We start from the raw sequence: 17,228 nt of genomic DNA, 5'->3' as shown, positions 1-17,228 counted from the left end.
CTACGACATAGCAAAGATTAGGTGCACGATTCAACTGGCCCGGTTCTGTCGGTCAGTCAGTTCAAAGGTGTGCTCCAAATGGATCGATGGTAACGGATGTAGTCCCTGGGATTTCCGAACGTGCACAAAACGATTGGTTTCTTTCTTTAAACTCCACCGCCCACCCACACACAGACCAATCTGACGTGCGCAATTATTGATGTTTGTCATCCTTTACATATCTTCGCTTTTTTTTCTTCTTCTCTTTGTTGTACATTTGAACACTCGCTAGTGCTCCCAGGGCCATATCTGCACTCGATAGCGTGACGGAACTTATGCGGCTGTCAATCTTGCAGAACCAGCACCTAGACTTGTCGACATTAGGCTCGCCACATCTGAAAGCGCAGTGAGGCTTGACAAGCAGAGGCATATGTGCCTAAGGAGGTACATCCGTGCCAAGTGTATCGCTACTGCTTTAGTTTTGTTAGTGTCCGCCATTGTGTGACGGGACGAGATTCACTACTGCTGCAAAGTCTTGTGTCCATCCCTGATTTGGTTTGGGTCTCTCTTTTTTCTTGGAAAGGGCAACCACCCCGATGGTGCGGATGTCGACATCTCCTTCCCAATGTGGTAGTGCAATTGCACACCAAGAAAATAAACAAAATGTCAAACTCAGCTCCCAACGGAAAGCGCATCCATAACTTGGCACTGGCCACCCGAGAAGCTTGGAATTCGGGGAATACTACAGTTTCTGCTTTCGAGGCTACATCGCCCAACATACTACTGTACGAAGTATGATTTACGCATATTCAGTTGGCAAGTGCACGGCCGTTCGGGCCCCAACTACTACGTAGGGTAAGGTGCCGTGCCTCGGCTTATTACTACGGTGGAATACGTCCCACACACCATCTACAACGTGGTATGGACAAGCGGGATCGGAGGTTGAACGGCAACCGAAATCCGCATTCACTGCCTTGTGACTTGCAGCGTTGAAGCACTTACTTAGTGTCACCTCTATGATCGTGGCTAAACAAGCCTCAGATATTCAGCATCCCCGAAATCGATTTGCTTGCTGTTTACTGTACACATGATTACTGACATTGTACATTAATTACATCGTGGTCACCCTGCAGGAACAAGATTCCCCATGTGCCTGACCTAGGTCTGCGGCATGGCGCTCCGGTTCAACAAACAAGCTGGATTTGTTGACTCTGTTCGACTCACCAACAAAGTCTTTGTACGAATCCTGAGCAACGGTCGAGATTGCTTTATTGGGAGCTGATGGCAACTCGGTGAGGCAGTTAGCGAGGCAGCGTCGCGCTGGATGGTGAACCTGGAAAATTGGCAATCTCGTCCACTGTCGTATCGGATGTCAGCGATTATCTTGCCCTCACACCATTAACTTGTGGCCAAGACACACTCTTTGCATTCGTGATTGGAACTGGAAAAATTTCGGACAATCATCAGCCCACAAAAAGCTACCACCCCGGGCCGCCCAGGTTACGTACCTTGCAAAGTACCTATGACACTCCCACCTATCATAGAGGCTACCATTAGGGTGCCTGCTCAATGATGCAACTCGCTTCGATATAGCGCCATGGACGACGACGAGTGCCTTTGATTTCACAGAACCAAACGGAGCAACGTCCGAGATAGACGAATTGCCGCATTTGGTGTGATCGCAAATGCCACGCACGCGACCCTCACTCAACTCTTGGGAAAGCCTCTCGTCTTTTTGCTAACTCTCCTATCCGAGGTATGGAGGACTGGTTATCGACACACGATGCTACAGCCGCCCCCAAAGATGAGTCCCATAATTTCGCATCACAACTACGGCGTACAATGCAACTGTCAATGAACTACACCATCCCCGAGATCGGCATGGGTTGCTACAGGGCCACAAGTCATGACGCAGATTAACCGGTATTTGATGGTAGCATGGCATGGGGACTCGAGATCCAATTCACTTTTCTCAACCATGGCGTGAGTTTCGTAACTGAGCCAGCTCGAGAGACTAGCAATTATGCCCGAAGAGAGAGAGCACGCCATCGAAGCGAAACGAGCTTACCGGGGGCGCCATGTCCAAAACCCTCGTCAACCTGTTTTTCGTACCTTTTGTTCCTCACTGAAATGGTTCTACAACAGGCGAAATAAGCAATTGATTGGCGTGACAGAAAAAAAAAACCGTCGCAGCCGACCGACCCCCTCGGCAAGCCGTTGCAACTTTGGCCGCAAAGGGTTATCGTTGGATGGAGGTGTAAATTGAGGCTGACGAACGTTGTTTCCACAACGCACGCGTTGTTCCGACTCGTGTGTAGAAAAAGGAACAAAACCCCTGGATCTTTTTGGGTGTCTTTTGTTTTATCTTGGGGTGGGCGGGGCCTTGTTTGACTTTTTAGCACACACCATTCCCAGGGGAGTTATTCATTAAGACCGTCAAAGTGGAATCGATGCACCGAAGCCAAGCCAATCGATTGGCTCCGTCAGAAGGGGGACCCCTCAGCCATGCCAGATTTCCCAGGGTTCCGGTAGTGTGGACAGCGTGCCGATGCGGCGCTTACTAGCGACATTAGATCACTGCGGGTACGGATAACACTTTGTCGACATTTCGAAAAAGTTATTGATGGATTGCGCGTGGAGAGTTTTTAGAGGGACGAGGCCAACCGAAGAGAAAGAGAGAGAGAGAGAGAGGGTGACAGAGAAAAAAGAGAAGAAAAAAAAATCCGAACCACGCTTGAGGAAGGGGCCCGCTTGGGCTTCAAAGTTTACTCCCGAGAGCAAAACAAGCAGCGAGAATCCGAATTTCGGATCTGGCCACAAAAAAACGACGATCCCATTGAATGATGATCTTTCACTTACTTGTCTCACTGTATTTGGTGGCTTCAGCTTGTTACAAAAAGGGCCACCTGAAAAGGTTTCCCGGTAAGCCTCCACAGCGCCGTCCCTCATCTCATCTCCATTTCGGTACCAGCAAAATAGCAACCCATCTTGGTGCGAGAACGAATCGTCAGGTACAGCGGCAAACGTGCATAAGCGAAAGATCTCTTGGGAACCCTTTGGTGGTACAGAGTGACATTAATTGATTTTTGAGATTGAAGGTGGTAACATGCTCAAGATTAAGGCATGGGGGCATTTTTGTCTATAGCTTTCATCTTTTTTATTTTTTTATTTTTATTTTATTCGTCTTCGTATTTCCCTGTCGCATGGGGGGTTTCCCCCCTGTCGATTTACGAACTGCTGCTAACAGGCACACAGAAAAACTGTTCCCCTACTGTATTAGCTGACAGGCGGATGTTCCAGGGTAAGATGGGATGGCATGCATGGTTGACGCAGTCACCGCATGCATGTGGGGTGAATTTGGACTAATGCAGCCTGGCATAGATGCAAGGGGCCGGCCGGCGATGATCGACCGAACTCGGGGGTCAGCTTGTTGATTAACAAAATACTGCGAAATGTCCAAACCAACAAATGTACAACTTGTTGTGATGGACATGTTGGTATTTTACTCTGTCTCTTTTGTCTCTTCCTTTCCTTTTTACGCATTTCCATCTGTTTACCAGATCTCCATGGGGAATGGTTAAACTGGAGGTGATATATCGAATGTGGGATCCCGGACAGGTGAACCTGAATATTATTAATAAGAGACCGTTGTTATATGTTGCAACTGCAACATTGGTTCATGGGGGGGCTTGATATAACCCTCCCTGCTTTGTTGGCGCTTGGCCAGTCCGAGTACTTCATCAGTTGAGTGTCCAGGCACTCTAGGTCACCCACCACTCACTCGAATATTTTGGGACAGGCCCTTGGAAAGCCCACTCATCCCAAACGTTATTAGAGATCACGAGATCACTCCAGTAGCACTGCGAAAGAAATGTCGACATGGCGATGAACAAGCCTAGCCCTTTTGATGGAGACGACCCTCCGCCCGGCCGGCCTCGTTATGCGGTACAACGGCCGAGGACATCTTGTTTTTTTTTTTTTTTTTTTTTTTTTTTTGCTCCCTCCTGAAATGCTCCACCAGATGGGGTTGAGCAGTGCTCTTCTAACCAGTGAGGGAAAATGAAAGACAAGAATAGAAAAAAAAAATCTTACCTGTCACATGAGATGGTTTTCTGGTGTAGCACAGTGAACAGTGAGCCCATAATAACGGACCAACAATACAGGCCTTTGTATAGAGTTGCTTTAAAATTCGAGATTAGTCTGCTCGGCCCGTCACACAGAGCGCAATATCATGCTGCAAATGATTTTGCAGATACGAGGTCTGCTCTCATGGACCAGCCCTGTTCATCATGCGGTACCCTTCCAAGAACATACTATATTCCGAAGTATAAAGGAAATCTCTGCAATGCATCAAAAAGATGCGACGGGCACACAACGCCCGATATGCTGCTGTAGGCGTCCCTGATTTACCCAAGCACCAAAAGAAACTCGAAATCTGGGACAGGTCGTTCCAGAGTGGGGGGGTCACACCAAGAGAGAGCAGCCTTGGGGCCCAATATCTGCTCTTGAATGGATCACCAACCTGACCACGAACCGTAGATATTTGACGGGCACGACTTTCCGCACTGCAACACCAGTAGCTGCGTCTTGCCGCAGACCTCGGCCCAAACAGAAATAAAGTCCTCGTTGGCCTATAACAAAGCATGTACTTGCAGTGTTAGTTAGTTGCACGTATAACAGCTATCTTGCCACAGGCGAGCCGGAAGAGCACCCGCGGTGACGGAGCCAAGAAAAGAGTTCAGGCGCTTAATAGGACCGCTATGATGTGCGACTAGGTGCATTAGGTACTATTTGCTGTGCTGAGCAATGCAGAGTTTTGTTGATATTTGGATTGGAGGATGCGCATCCATCACCATGCTCTATATCCTCTTTTTTTTCGTTTTTTTTTTTTTTTTTTTTTTTTTTGCCTCACAGATACTTGGTACAAATGCTTCACACCTGCCAAAGATGGAAAACAGGGGATACCGCCACCTTGGGATGGGTTGTTGGGTAGCGCCGTAGCATCTCAGGGCCTTGCCAGATCTGATCTGGTGAAGGTATGAATGATGGGAGGGTCGGCTTGTAATCGCGGCAGCCTGAATCCTTACTACCTGCCGAGGCCTACAAAAAGTCCAAGAGAAATGTGATCTATCACCTTTGTCAGCCCTTGGCCTTTGTCGACAATCACGTCAGGGGGCATGACACCACAACGTCGCGACCGCGCACATCCAAAAATCTCACACATACAAGGTCGCTGGGCTGTGAGTTGACCTGTCACCTTTTCGTCCCGACCTGCATACCCAAAAGGAACGGTTGAAGGGTCAAAGCTAACGTATGTTTATTTTTTTTTCCCTCTGTGGCCTGCCGCTTTTTGCGTGACAAATACGCAAAGTGTGGTTCAGCCCAGACAGGGCTGACGCAGAATGCCAATGCGGATCAGCTTGCCAATGTCATCTTTCCTCTGCTTGCTTTTCTCTTGTCGCAGCGTGATTTTTGATCTTGTCACACCACTATCGGGGACCTCAACCAGTGATGGCAAGAAACTTGGTTGAGACTCGATTGGTCCTTCTCTTTTTCTTCTTTTCCCACCCTTTCTTTCTCCTTTATCTTTTAACAAGCGAGAAAGATAACGTGAATTGAGACGCAATATTCTCCCGAATACAAACCCGTATTTACCCGTCGTTGGGCGAGCTGCAGTTTCTCGCCTACCGTTCTAAGCTTTTCTACCTTATATTTCCGTTTGATTGAATCGAAAAAGAAACAAAAAGGCACTCCATATGGAGCCGCCAGGCTGGGTGCACAACAGGTCACGGACAGCCTTTCCGAACCGTTGTATTTATGTGTATTAGGCCCGATCAGACGTCGCTTTGGGGGTTCGTCTCGTGTTTTGCATGCGATCTGGAACTTGCCTTGTTGCGGACAAGGCTTTTTTTCCTGGCCATGGCGAGCATTGTCGATTATACCCGGCGTGAACTGAATGGCGGCACATGCAGCCGGTGACCTGGTGCCAAGGTCGCCGACCCTCTTGCGCTGCTTTTTTTTTCTCTGCATGTTATTTTCCCGGCCTCAAAATGGATGCCATCTTTTGCGGGGAGGGACGGGGTACAGGCCCGGGAGCCGTCGCTTGCAACCAGTGACGAAACAACGGATTGTTCAAGTTTTGATGGTCTGAGGCAGATCAAGTTTGGAAAGGTGGTTTTGAAGCTTTTCAGATGGACTGAGCTGCTGCTGTATTTTTGTTAGATAAATCAACGTATTGAAAACAAAATTGAATTGCATATAATTAATGATCTCATTAATTTGATTGCCCCTCAACAGCGCGGGGTAGTTGGATTTTATACTGTAGTTAGCAATAGCCAACACAGAAGGACAGATGAACATTTTATGTACATCTGCACTTACAGTTGAGCGGGGATCATTGCTCCGTCAAAGCCCCGATGAATTCAGCCAAAAATGGAGCACTTGAATTAGCTTTCTGCGTGGGGATTTTGCCCCTCGCCCGTCATTGCGTTATCATTAAGTGGAAGCTGGTCGGATCGGGACAGCAACCCGGTCGGTTCGGGTTAGACTTTTAAGTGAGAGCTCCTTCGCCATCACCTGCCTGGCCAGATGGTTGCCATCATGGTTCGCAATTGGACTTTTATGATATTATCATAGCCGACAATTTGTGGGAAAGGAACAAGTTTCAAAGGTATCCGGGCAGGTGCTGACAGCACATTAATAAAAGACAAGCCACGAAATAGGCATATGCACCAACGACCAACAGCATAATGGCGGGCCAAGATATTCAGACATGGGAGGTCAAGGAGCCGTGGATCGACCTTCATTGCGCCCTCGGCGAGGGTCCCTACTACGAAAAGGAATACAACCGCCTGCGCTTTGTTGATCTCAAGAAGAACCGGTTGCACACCGTGTCCCTCGACAAGGGCCCGGACTCTCTCGAGACTCTCGAGATCGACGTCCCCATCGGTGTGACGGCCGACATTGAAGGCGTCGACCCGGCCGAGAAGATCCTGGTCGGACTCAAGTACGGCATGGCCACTCTTGACTGCAAGACGGGAAAGTATGAGTACCTGACCAAGTTCAAGGATGAGGACGACAAGCGCCTGAGAGGCAACGATGGCGCCGTTGACCCGCACGGCCGCTTCTGGATCGGCACCATGAACGACTTTTATCTGAACGGCGTGTGGCCCGAGGGTGAGTTACTTTCTCTCACATGAGCTGTCGAGATTATGCACGTGCAAGGGGAGCTTCGTGCTGACCCTAGACAACCCCAAGGTTTCCTGATGCGCTTCGATGGCAGCAAGTCTAAAGAGACTGTCCTGAGTGACTTGACCATCCCCAACTCGGTAGGCTGGTCACCGGATGGCAAGATCATGTACTTTACGCACACAACAGCTGGTGTCATCATGGCATGGGATTACTCGCCAGAGGACGGCAGCCTATCCAACGAGCGCGTCCTTTACAAGCACGACGGCTCTGGCGGCCCCGATGGGTTCCGCGTCGATGCCGAGGGCAACATCTGGCATGCCTTCTACGGCGAGGCCCGCGTGCTTCGCATCTCGCCCGAAGGCAAGGTTACGGGTGTCATCAAGATGCCGACCAACAACATCACGTGCGTCGAGTTTGTCGGTACCATGTTGTACATCACGACAGCTGGTGACGACGAAGGACCTGAATGGAGCAAGAAGTACGACGGTGGGCTTTTTAGGATCGATGTTGGTGTCAAGGGCCTTGATCCGTACAAGTTCAAGCTTGAGCAGTGAGGTAGGTGTCCGTGGTGCATAACTTAGAGGTTGCTGGTAGATATTGTACGAAGAAAGGACTTCAGGCCAAAGGCGGCGCCGTGTTTTCTTGGTGCGAAATGACAGGAAGGCACACAGCCCATGTGCTCCAGAATAGACCGTGTAGATAGATTATCTCAAAGCATAAGTCTTGACTGGGAATAGCTCTTTGGGCATGCCTTTTTGTATCTCGCTTTTCACCAGCCGAAGCCCAGCAGCCTTGAAAAGCTCAAGGAACTTCTCATCTCGCCTAGAATAGGTGTCAGAACATGCTGTCTGTGTCAAAGTCACAAAACGAGAGCAAATGCTCTGGGTGTAAGCCGGACCAACCTAGTGACACTACTATCCACATCATCAAATAAATCTTCAATTCCAGTGTTGAGGTTCTCCTTGACAACGATGAACCCAGTCTCAGGAACCAAGGCAGCCTTACATCTCTCGAGGTAGGCAACCACCTGCTGGTCTGTGAGATGACCTAGACACCACTGCGTCCAAACGAGATCATACTGCATCCCAGGTGGTGGAGTCCATTCCTCCAACCCAATGTTGCTCACTGTCCTCACACCAGAGACCTCGCTAAGGCCTTCTGTGAACTTGGCGATTGGTTCCACAATGTCGACCTGCTCAGCAACGTGGAGCAGCAGTCCTTTGGTTATCCTCCCGATGCTTGGGCGCAAAACACAACGACTATCAGCCCGGCCGACTAACTTCACTCGTTATTTTTGAAGAGTAAAACACTAGACTCACCCGGCGCCCCCTTCCATGGCCGACTGTACTATCCTCAGCCCCTCCTTGTTGCCTATGCCCATCTTGGCCAAGAAGTTTTTGGATCCTTGAAGATCGACCTTGGTCACGTAAGGGAACCCACCTAGCATGCCATCGACGTCGGCGTTGACCGCCTCCCAGTACTGCCTTCCATCCTTGGTGTTGATGCGCGAGTCTGGCGCCGAGGCCGAGGGCGCGGGGTCGGAGGTCATTGATGGGGAGTGGAAGAGATGGAATATTACTTGCGAAACCCGCCAGAAATTGCCGTGGGAATTGAGCTCAGTATTTTCGGGCAGACAAAACTGAATTAATGTAGTGGTATGGAGTGTATTGAAATTAGTACTGCAATCGTGTCGCTCTGTTTCGGATGAAAACTTGAATTGAGGGGCACATCAAGAGATGATTTCCGTGGTTTTAGTCAAGTTCTTGAGAATTGGGGTTTACGTCGCTCAAGCCAAGGTGGTGGACGCGATCTTTTCTGCTACCGTTTCTGTTCCTCCAGGTTGCAGCTAGTGGATTCGACAAAAAAATAAAAATAAAAAACAGATGCAAGAACCCTCATTCCGATTTACATCATCGCCCTTGAATGCTGTCATTGAATTTGCGTTAGCTCCAGCGCTCCAACCATTGTCTATATGGGCCAACGCAAAGACAACAGGCATTTCCCAGGCACCTACCTGGTGAGGTGGGGGAAAAGCAGTCATCAGGTAACATCGAATCGGCAAGTAGCGAGGCAGAATAGTGCTTATGGCAAAGCATCAGGAATACGTGGAACCAACTTCATGGTTGCTAGGTACTACACTACCTAGATACCTAGCTACCTAGGCAGGTAGGTAAAAATGCATACGAGGGCAGTGTCTTGCGATCAACTGCTTGCTTATTGGACAGACAAGAGATGCATCATGCCGGCCATTGAACGCTAATGTCCAAGGATGCGAGATTCGGAGTCACCGCCGCGACCTGCTAGTACGGTACAGTACATCACATATGTCACGCACAGTTGAAAGATTGCTTGGATTGTCCCCTAATCTGTAGGCCGGTACAGTGCGGTTCGAAAAGCTTGAGTGCCCTTTCTGTATCACGTGTAACGCCAAGTCCCTGTATCCCAACGTGTTTTTCACTGCAGCAAATTCCTCTGGTAACTCGATTTTTTTTAAAAGCCAACACCCACTCACTTGGAACCTCACTTTTTCAATATCTATCTGACAGCATCGCAACTCCGTTGCATCCAGAGATCTGCCATGTGTGAACTTTGATTGAGACAAATCCAGGACTGCCTGACATGGTGTTCCTGGGTACAGACGGCGCAGTTGGAAGCTGCGATAGCGATGGCGACTCTCTGTTTGGCGAAGGCGAAGCAGACTTTGACTCTGCATCGTTGTTTGGTGACGGCGACGATGATGGCAATGGTTCGAACTCCCCTTTTATGGATACGACCTTGCCACCGTCACCACCTGCCTCCTGCAGCAGCAGCACCTTTACTGGTTTAACGCTGCCGGCTCCTCCAAAACCACCGGCACCGCTTCTACCACCGCGATCAACGTTGGTTCTGCCCAGCCCTCCACCAATCACTGTGTCACAGCCAGAACTGAATCTGGAGTCTCTTCCACAAACCCCGCCAGTCTCTCAAGGACCCGCATCACCCCTTGCGAGTGCTGAAACGCAACGTCCTGAGCTGCAGCATACTTTCCCAACACCACCCTGCGAAGGCGCGCAAGCTCAAGGACAATTAGACGTTAGTACCCACAGCTTCACGCTGGCCGACGATTTCCAAGTGTCTTGGGACTCGGAGCTTATCTGGCCAGACTGGGCAGATTTTACTCAGGAAGATCTCGCAATTGACTTTTCATTACCTGAACCAGACTTCGTTCGTGACGCTCAAGCATGTCCGGACATACTACAGAACTGGGACTTGAACCTAGAGCTCGATGCGTTTCAGGATCTCGGCGCTCCCCAATTCGAGCTCCCATCAGAAATCTCGCCTGTGGAACTCCCGGGTGATGTGGAGATCCGTTCGGAGAATTGCATGCCTCGCCGAATAGACGGCCCTGACGGCGACCCTGAGAGTCTTGTTGAGTTCATCCCGGCATTTAGTAAGTGTTCTTCTGGTTTCCCTTGAGAGTTCTCAAAGCTAACTTGAACATAGCCGCCAAGACTACCAAAGAGCAAGTCTTTCAGTCGCTCGGCCTGTGTCGCTTGCACCACACAGCTCTCATGCGGGAGCTGAGAGATTTCTTGTCCGACCCTTCCAATGCGCATCATAGGCAAGAGCTGCAATCTCTACAGCAGGAGGTTATGAAGAAAGCTTTTATCAGGCTCTCACTAAAGTTCCTCCAACACACTCTTCATGGTTTGGAATGTCGAGCCATTCAGTGGTTCGGGCTTGCCTCTGTTCCCCATAGGGCAGCTAAGTCGCCTATCTGGCCAGACGATTCTTCCGAGTAAGTGACAGCCCTTTGATCCCATGCTTGTTCATGAGCCTCTTCTATTGATATGGTGGAGATGATACTGACATCCGGACCTATAGGATCGTATGTTGTGTCACTGTGCTTCTATACCAGACCTTCAAAAACTCGAAGCAAAAAGCTCGAGCTGCCCTCACCAGGCAACAAAAGAAAAATTCGAGAAAGAACCAAGCCACTGAGGAGTCGCCCGCTGAACTGGACCAACCCCCTGCGAAGAGGCAGCAAGTACATGGCCCCGCAACAACTGGGGTGGTCGCCTCTCTTGATCCTGAAATACGGGTTAATAATTTTTCGCAAGAACCTCAGATGGTTACCTGTACCAACTGATTTTGAGTAATTCGATGTACTGGGAAAGCATTCAAGTGATCGACCTGGTTGGCTCAAGGCTATTGGCAATACTATCTTGAGGAACGAGGTTCATTCACTTCGTCCCATGGTCATCACAGCTTGCCATGCCCGTGGACATGATGCGCCGGCGATATAGGCTTATTATGGATCTGTCCACTATGACCTGCGCACTCCTGGGCTGCACAGGGGCAATAGATGTTGTGGTGCTGAAAGGGCTTCCTATAGTGAGCTCAGGCCACGGTTAGCACCGGACGGCCTGCAGGCTTTCAATGAACGAAGTCCTCGCGATGCCATAAGGGGCATACCAAGAATATTTATGTATCAGAACTGTTTAGACGCAGAGGTGTCTTGATACCATGTGGGGTATTACGTTATTTAAATTATGAAGTCGTACCGGCAGGTGGCCTTATTCTTTTTGTAAATAGTGTCGAGTCATGGTTTTGCCACCGGCTAGAGATACGGAGGCTCAGATAAAAACATCCACAAAACGAAAACATTTACCTTGGACTTGGTGCGTCGGCGACACGCTGGATATATGAAAGTGTACTGGCTCACTTGTTCACCACTTCTCCAAGCAAACCTAGGCGCATTGGAAGGGCCGGTAACAGCCATCCAGCAGTGGACCGTTTTGCAGCCTTGTGGCTTCCTATGGCCTAGGATGGGTGTGCAATGTATATGAGGTGTTTGGACGTAGAAGGGAACGAGAGCGGGCATAAGATTGAATCGGGTCTCGGTTCTGGGGAAACAGCTGGGTAACAGCGTTGCAAACAGACCAGAGCCCGAGGAGAATATAAGGGAAAGAGTAGTTGACGAAATAACTGTACCTCCAAATAAGGCATTTATAAGACCAAATGAGCATATAAATCAAACAGACATACTACCAATATGCTTACATACCTATGCATACGGTGGTACACAGCGCCGACGCTAATCCATATGCACAACGGGAGATTCTTTCGCCAACCCAACCCGACAGCGCATAACAAAATGCGGAATAGGGATCCGAGAGGGAAAGATGTAAGTAAATAAGTGGAAACAAAAAAATGAGAAAGACAGACTATTCAAAAAAGTTAAGGTCGGGGAGCACAAAAATTACGGTTGATCTGAATCCGACCCGGGCAGGTCTCGAACCTGCAGCCTCCTGATGGCTGATTTCCTCAATCGTAGTCAGACGCGCTACCATTACGCCACCGGGCCTGTAACCAATTGTTGTTGAATAAGCCGCACGAGTCAGATTCAAGAGGAGTTTGGGTGATTCAGTTTCTCATCCGTCTTGGAACTCATCAACTTCCTACTCGCTAATATCAAAACTTTTAGACTTTGTGAGGTATTTCCAAGGCGCATCTAGCTTAATCTCACTCGTGGATGCCCGTTCGAAAGGCAAATAGTGTGATGTCGATTATATAGCTCTGCTCCAGGCCTGTGGGGATAGCCCATCAGTCTAGCTACAGGCTATGTTCTATGTATTCGAAGGATCGCAGCTGAGAAGAACCTTGCCTGCAGTTAAGCAATTCATCGCTGCTGATATCCTCTCGTTTTACCGATAGCGAAGTTCTTGAGCTTCCGAGATTCTCGGTCACTCGCCTGACATAGGGTCGGCTACCCTTGACGTCTTGCTCATCGTCACCCTTGGAAGCGTTCTCTTGGCCGGCATCTTCTGCATTATCGCTGTCCCTTCCCGTGAGGATCTCCCTTCACCGGCCCTGATTCTCCAGCTCCAAATTGACAAGGGCGTCGAAGGCCGAGGATCCGGCTTCCGTTTCTAGGAACTGCAGGTGAGAGTCAAGGATCCTGCCATGCTGTTAGGTACTCGCATTGCCTATTGAGGTATAACGTGATTAGAATACATACTTTGATAACTCTGCGGAGACTTCATCGTGTCCACGTTCGGCGAGCATTGCCTGGAAGATTACTATGGACACCTTTGCGTGATGAGTGGGGTTTTGAACAAACAGGGAATGGGCTAGCAGCCGGTACATCTCGCGTATCTGGGCCTCGTCTGCAGGGCAACAACATGGTCAGCGCGTTCTCCAGCATGCGAAAACGCTGGTATAAAGACAGAGAAAGGAGTTGTGATGAGGAGACCCAAGAAAAAGTCGGGTGCAGCTGAGAACAGGAAAAGAATGCGCGTTGAGACTGCTGTGGAAGCGATCAATGGACAAGTGCAGGTAGGTAGCGGACACTACAAACCTAGAGTCGGCTCCATGAGCAGTTCCTCTAGAATCTTCGATCCATTCTTCACCTTTTCAATGTCACTGATCGTGCCGTCCTGCCACAAGTCGCAGAGACGAGATCTCTTTAGCTCCAATGCCTCGCCAGACTCGCGGGAGATGTTCGTCTCCTGCTGCATGCTGCTCGGCCTCTTGGTTTCTTTGGTTTTGTCAGCTTTGTCGTCCATGATGGGGCAGGCTTGTGGGATTGATGAGTGTTTCCAGTCTGGTTTGGAAGTTTGCCGAGATGGACTTGAAGGCTGGCTGGCTGGCTGAAGTGGGTGACTGTGCTGTGCAAGCAGAGATGAGTTGCAGGCAATTAGCGCGTTGCAGGCTCAACTGCAAACACCTTGGTGCAACTTTGAAGCGGGCATCATATTGATGCACGATGTTTGTGGAAAAATAGTTTACAGATCACTCCCGCAGCCAAACTGAGTAATTGCTGGCAAGATCTGATTGTAATCTGAGATTTATTCAGCCCGCTACCTTGAAACCTTTTCCTTCGATATCATTCTCTATCTTTTCGTTATAAGAACACAACACCGAGGATATCGTCAGTTATCACCTACCAGAGTACTATCAGGTTCAGTCTTAACAAAACTTGGTTCTGGAAGACAATTATCGAATTTGGGATCCGCGGCGTTAAAACCAAGGTTCCCTCTCACCCAAACCACCTTCAGAAACGGACGGCGGCGCTGATCCCGTTTGCTCCTTGCTAAGCCTCGCTTACCGTTCCTAGGGCGTTTTTGTTCCTAGCTCCAGAGCCACCTATACGATCTATCAAGGGTTTTTTTTTCTCCTTTGCGCTCGCCCGATTGGCTTTCTCCGGTATTGGTGCAGGCAAGGATGCACCTGTCGGGCAACGACAGTCCGTTCGAGAGGACACACTAGTTCTAATGGGAAGACAGTTGCGGGGAATCCAAAGTGCCAGTGGACGTATTGCCACCAAAGACAGGTCCTCGGCGGCCCATTAGAATATCGAGAATCCCGCCCGATGAAAAGATGCGGTAGTACAGCATACAGCACCGGCATAGCGTGACGTTGGGAGCGGGCCAACCCCAGCGAGTGCCATGATTAGTTGTGACGCGTTTCGTTTCTTGGTGTCCAAGTTTCACAGTAACGCCAATGCATAGGAAGGATGAGAAAAGAGGCGTGGTGATGGTCGAGTTAAAAGCACAAGACGGAAGAAGAAAAAAAAAAAAGAAAAAAAAAAGGATGACCGACAACAACCCAAGATTGCCCATGAGATTTTTGTCCTTTTGTAATTTGACTTGTCCTTTTACACATTGGTTGCCTGCAGCACATTTGGTTCACGTTCCTTTCCTATTGGACAGGGTCTGTCTGCAAAAAAAAGTCAAAGTCATGGGGAGGCGCAGGCACGCAGGGGGGTCGCACTCAGTCAGAGCTTAGCGGACGGCGAGGGAAATAATAAAAATCAGCTCGCCGCCGTTTGCTCAGTCACCGAACGCAGCTATTTTGAGGTATATAAATATACAACAGCCTCACCTACATCACCTGCCCAGCTTCTTCATCAGCTTGGCTTCATCCTTATAGGTAATTGTGCTTCTTTGCGTGTGGCTTTCCATTCTAATTCTAGTTCTAGATCCCAGCGGGGCGGTACATGTCGATGAAGATATGGGGATTTGAATCAAGGGTCAACGGTCTGGACTGCTGGTCTCAGGTTTAATTACTTCAGCGAGCAGGCTTCCCAAAAATCCAGCAGTGAGTGGGGGTGGTTGCTCATCATGTAACCCAATGAGCGTGGATCCTGTCACCGTATCCCTGCCGTCAGCTCGCCTGGGGGTCTTATTTTTGTTGCCCGCGCTTGGCATTCGGTCAGCTCCCGCGAAGAAAAAAAAAAAGGCAGGCCCGACGCCTTTGTGTGCAAAATGCCCTTCTCTCGCTAAGTGTTTTTGAACCTTTGACAATTTAGCATGCAATTTGATTGTACAAATAGGGGTGAACCGCCCACCACCATGTAAGCAAGCCTTGCCAAGCCTGTTGCTTATTCTTCTATTCAATCATTATTACATGCCACCCTTTTCCCACCTAGTTGGTTCCCTTTTTGCGAGCGAGACGGGTTGGCGGGTAGCTTTGCCTTTGCTCTTTGCTCTTGTCCTTCATTCCCACAGGCAAAGAAAAGTCGACCTGATACCCAACATTTCAATCATACAAAAATAAACCACTTTCCTTTACTGTCTTATACGTTCATTCCCCACTTTCCTTTCTCATGGCTTTTTGGAAAGAGATGGCTATCGGCGTTGCCGATGGAAATACAATGTCGACGCTGCTCGATCAGGCCACCCAGACCATCTCACGGCCGCGATACCGCAAAGGGCTTCTGACGGTTCTCGCCTTGACTGTCCTGTCAACAGTTTGGCTGTACGGCACCGCGATCGTGCAGCGGACGGGTCAACTAGTCAAACATGTCAACCATAGCTTCAGAGGTCCGAGATACCACAGCACCTGGGATGATGCATACGGGGTCAAGTCGCACGCGGACCACCTTATTCCTCCGAATATCTGGCAGATTATGCTGCCCAAAGCCTGGGGCGATGATACCCCTGTCAACACGGACACTCTGAAGGAGACGGCCACGTGGTTGGCCATGAACAGAGATTACAGATAGTAAGTACGGCCAACAAACTTGTGCTAGAACTAGTATCGATGCAGTGAACTGACTGTTGTTCAGTACTCTTGTTGGCGAAGATGGCGGAAAGGGCTTTGTCAAGCACCATTTTGGCGACAACGAGACTATTGTTTCACTCTTCAACTCTTTGCCCAACGTCGGCATGAAATCCGACCTGCTTCGATACATGCTTCTCTATGTCGAGGGCGGTGTCTACACGGACACGGATACCGTTGCATTAAAGCCCATCGACCAGTGGGTGCCGAGGACGTTCCGCAACCAAACCAAGCTCGTCGTCGGTATCGAGTTCGATCAGCTCGACGGAGGCAGATGGGCCGACATCCCCCATACGATTCAGTTTTGTCAATGGACCATTGCTGCCGCGCCTCGCCACCCCGTCTTCCAGATGATGATATCCCGGATTATCGAGTCTTGGGAATATCTAAAGCGGGAGCACAACCCCGACGGCCAAAACCCGACGTGGAACCCGTCCAACTTTGAGGTCCTGAACTCGACTGGCCCAGCGGCATGGACGGATGTGGTCTGGGAGTATCTGCAGACGACCGACGACAGCTTGACGGATCTTAGGAACCTGTCATCCCTGGGTCCTCCCAGGCTGTTCCGTGACGCCCTCGTTCTACCCATCGACGGGTTCGGCATGGGACAGCGACACTCGGGCAGCACTAATGACGGAAGCGTACCCGAGGGTGCGCTGGTAAGACACCTGTTTGGGGGTTCATGGAGAGGAGACTAGCGTAAAAGTCTGATATTTTCTCGGCATGATAATTTTCAAGTGTAGTTATATCGAGCAAGCTACTGCATACCAAAGCAGCTCTTCCATTTGTACATAATATTAGCGTCATTTAGCACGAACTTGGAGCGTGGGTAATCTGGGGTCAATCTTTTAGTTGTTGGCCATGTGACTTTTTTTTTTTTAACCTTAAATTTTTATTTCGCATCGTGCCTGTCTGGAATTGGAACAGCATACTGGAAACTCGAAACCAATACTGGGTAGACCTGGCCCCCTAAGAACGGCCACGCGCAGGGGCCCATGTTAGTCGGACTAGAG

The 17,228-nt window shown here is 49.6% G+C and overlaps 6 protein-coding genes and 1 non-coding gene across 7 annotated transcripts; 3 read left to right on the top strand and 4 right to left on the bottom strand.

The window, feature by feature from the left end:
• Positions 1-4,385: 4,385 nt before the first annotated feature.
• On the bottom strand, positions 4,386-5,158 carry MGG_12954 (uncharacterized protein; the record flags this gene model as incomplete). The annotated part of the gene is made up of 4 exons (XM_003712472.1): positions 4,386-4,414; positions 4,514-4,610; positions 4,918-5,001; positions 5,114-5,158. 4 exons carry the CDS (start codon positions 5,156-5,158, stop codon positions 4,386-4,388), a joined length of 255 nt encoding a protein of 84 aa, XP_003712520.1.
• Positions 5,159-5,577: 419 nt separating this feature from the next.
• Positions 5,578-8,118, top strand: MGG_05015 (regucalcin). Its single transcript, XM_003712471.1, has 2 exons — positions 5,578-7,155; positions 7,237-8,118. Exons 1-2 carry the CDS (start codon positions 6,729-6,731, stop codon positions 7,722-7,724), a joined length of 915 nt encoding a protein of 304 aa, XP_003712519.1. The 5' UTR covers positions 5,578-6,728; the 3' UTR covers positions 7,725-8,118.
• On the bottom strand, positions 6,621-9,174 carry MGG_05014 (uncharacterized protein). Its single transcript, XM_003712470.1, has 3 exons — positions 8,490-9,174; positions 8,073-8,408; positions 6,621-7,992 (listed from the first exon to the last, which is right to left on the bottom strand). The coding sequence occupies exons 1-3, from the start codon at positions 8,717-8,719 to the stop codon at positions 7,875-7,877; spliced, it is 684 nt and encodes a 227-aa protein (XP_003712518.1). The 5' UTR covers positions 8,720-9,174; the 3' UTR covers positions 6,621-7,874.
• Positions 9,175-9,789: 615 nt separating this feature from the next.
• Positions 9,790-10,952, top strand: MGG_05013 (uncharacterized protein; the record flags this gene model as incomplete). Its single annotated transcript, XM_003712469.1, has 2 exons — positions 9,790-10,600; positions 10,654-10,952. 2 exons carry the CDS (start codon positions 9,790-9,792, stop codon positions 10,950-10,952), a joined length of 1,110 nt encoding a protein of 369 aa, XP_003712517.1.
• A 1,478-nt stretch (positions 10,953-12,430) lies between these two features.
• Positions 12,431-12,517, bottom strand: MGG_20147. The gene has a single exon. It is a non-coding gene; the product is annotated as a tRNA-Arg (tRNA).
• Positions 12,518-12,658: 141 nt separating this feature from the next.
• On the bottom strand, positions 12,659-14,784 carry MGG_05012 (uncharacterized protein). The gene is made up of 3 exons (XM_003712468.1): positions 13,511-14,784; positions 13,172-13,319; positions 12,659-13,111 (listed from the first exon to the last, which is right to left on the bottom strand). The coding sequence occupies exons 1-3, from the start codon at positions 13,716-13,718 to the stop codon at positions 13,015-13,017; spliced, it is 453 nt and encodes a 150-aa protein (XP_003712516.1). The 5' UTR covers positions 13,719-14,784; the 3' UTR covers positions 12,659-13,014.
• Positions 14,785-15,392: 608 nt separating this feature from the next.
• On the top strand, positions 15,393-17,211 carry MGG_05011 (initiation-specific alpha-1,6-mannosyltransferase). Its single transcript, XM_003712467.1, has 2 exons — positions 15,393-16,158; positions 16,223-17,211. Exons 1-2 carry the CDS (start codon positions 15,761-15,763, stop codon positions 16,911-16,913), a joined length of 1,089 nt encoding a protein of 362 aa, XP_003712515.1. The 5' UTR covers positions 15,393-15,760; the 3' UTR covers positions 16,914-17,211.
• Positions 17,212-17,228: the final 17 nt, after the last annotated feature.

The sequence above is a fragment of the Pyricularia oryzae genome, chromosome 3, assembly GCF_000002495.2.
Source record: "Pyricularia oryzae 70-15 chromosome 3, whole genome shotgun sequence".
Lineage (NCBI taxonomy): Eukaryota > Fungi > Ascomycota > Sordariomycetes > Magnaporthales > Pyriculariaceae > Pyricularia > Pyricularia oryzae.
This window is presented reverse-complemented; position numbering and strand designations above follow the sequence as displayed.

Coding starts and splice junctions, on each gene's coding strand:
- MGG_05015 (XM_003712471.1), top strand. CDS start 6,729: ATGGCGGGCCAAGATATTCAGACATGGGAGGTCAAGGAGCCGTGGATC. Junction 7,156..7,236: donor GAACGGCGTGTGGCCCGAGG/GTGAGTTACTTT, acceptor GACAACCCCAAG/GTTTCCTGATGCGCTTCGAT.
- MGG_05014 (XM_003712470.1), bottom strand. CDS start 8,719: ATGACCTCCGACCCCGCGCCCTCGGCCTCGGCGCCAGACTCGCGCATC. Junction 8,409..8,489: donor GCCATGGAAGGGGGCGCCGG/GTGAGTCTAGTG, acceptor TTTGCGCCCAAG/CATCGGGAGGATAACCAAAG. Junction 7,993..8,072: donor GTGGATAGTAGTGTCACTAG/GTTGGTCCGGCT, acceptor CACCTATTCTAG/GCGAGATGAGAAGTTCCTTG.
- MGG_05012 (XM_003712468.1), bottom strand. CDS start 13,718: ATGGACGACAAAGCTGACAAAACCAAAGAAACCAAGAGGCCGAGCAGC. Junction 13,320..13,510: donor GCTCATGGAGCCGACTCTAG/GTTTGTAGTGTC, acceptor GTTGCCCTGCAG/ACGAGGCCCAGATACGCGAG. Junction 13,112..13,171: donor GTCTCCGCAGAGTTATCAAA/GTATGTATTCTA, acceptor ACAGCATGGCAG/GATCCTTGACTCTCACCTGC.
- MGG_05011 (XM_003712467.1), top strand. CDS start 15,761: ATGGCTTTTTGGAAAGAGATGGCTATCGGCGTTGCCGATGGAAATACA. Junction 16,159..16,222: donor ATGAACAGAGATTACAGATA/GTAAGTACGGCC, acceptor ACTGTTGTTCAG/TACTCTTGTTGGCGAAGATG.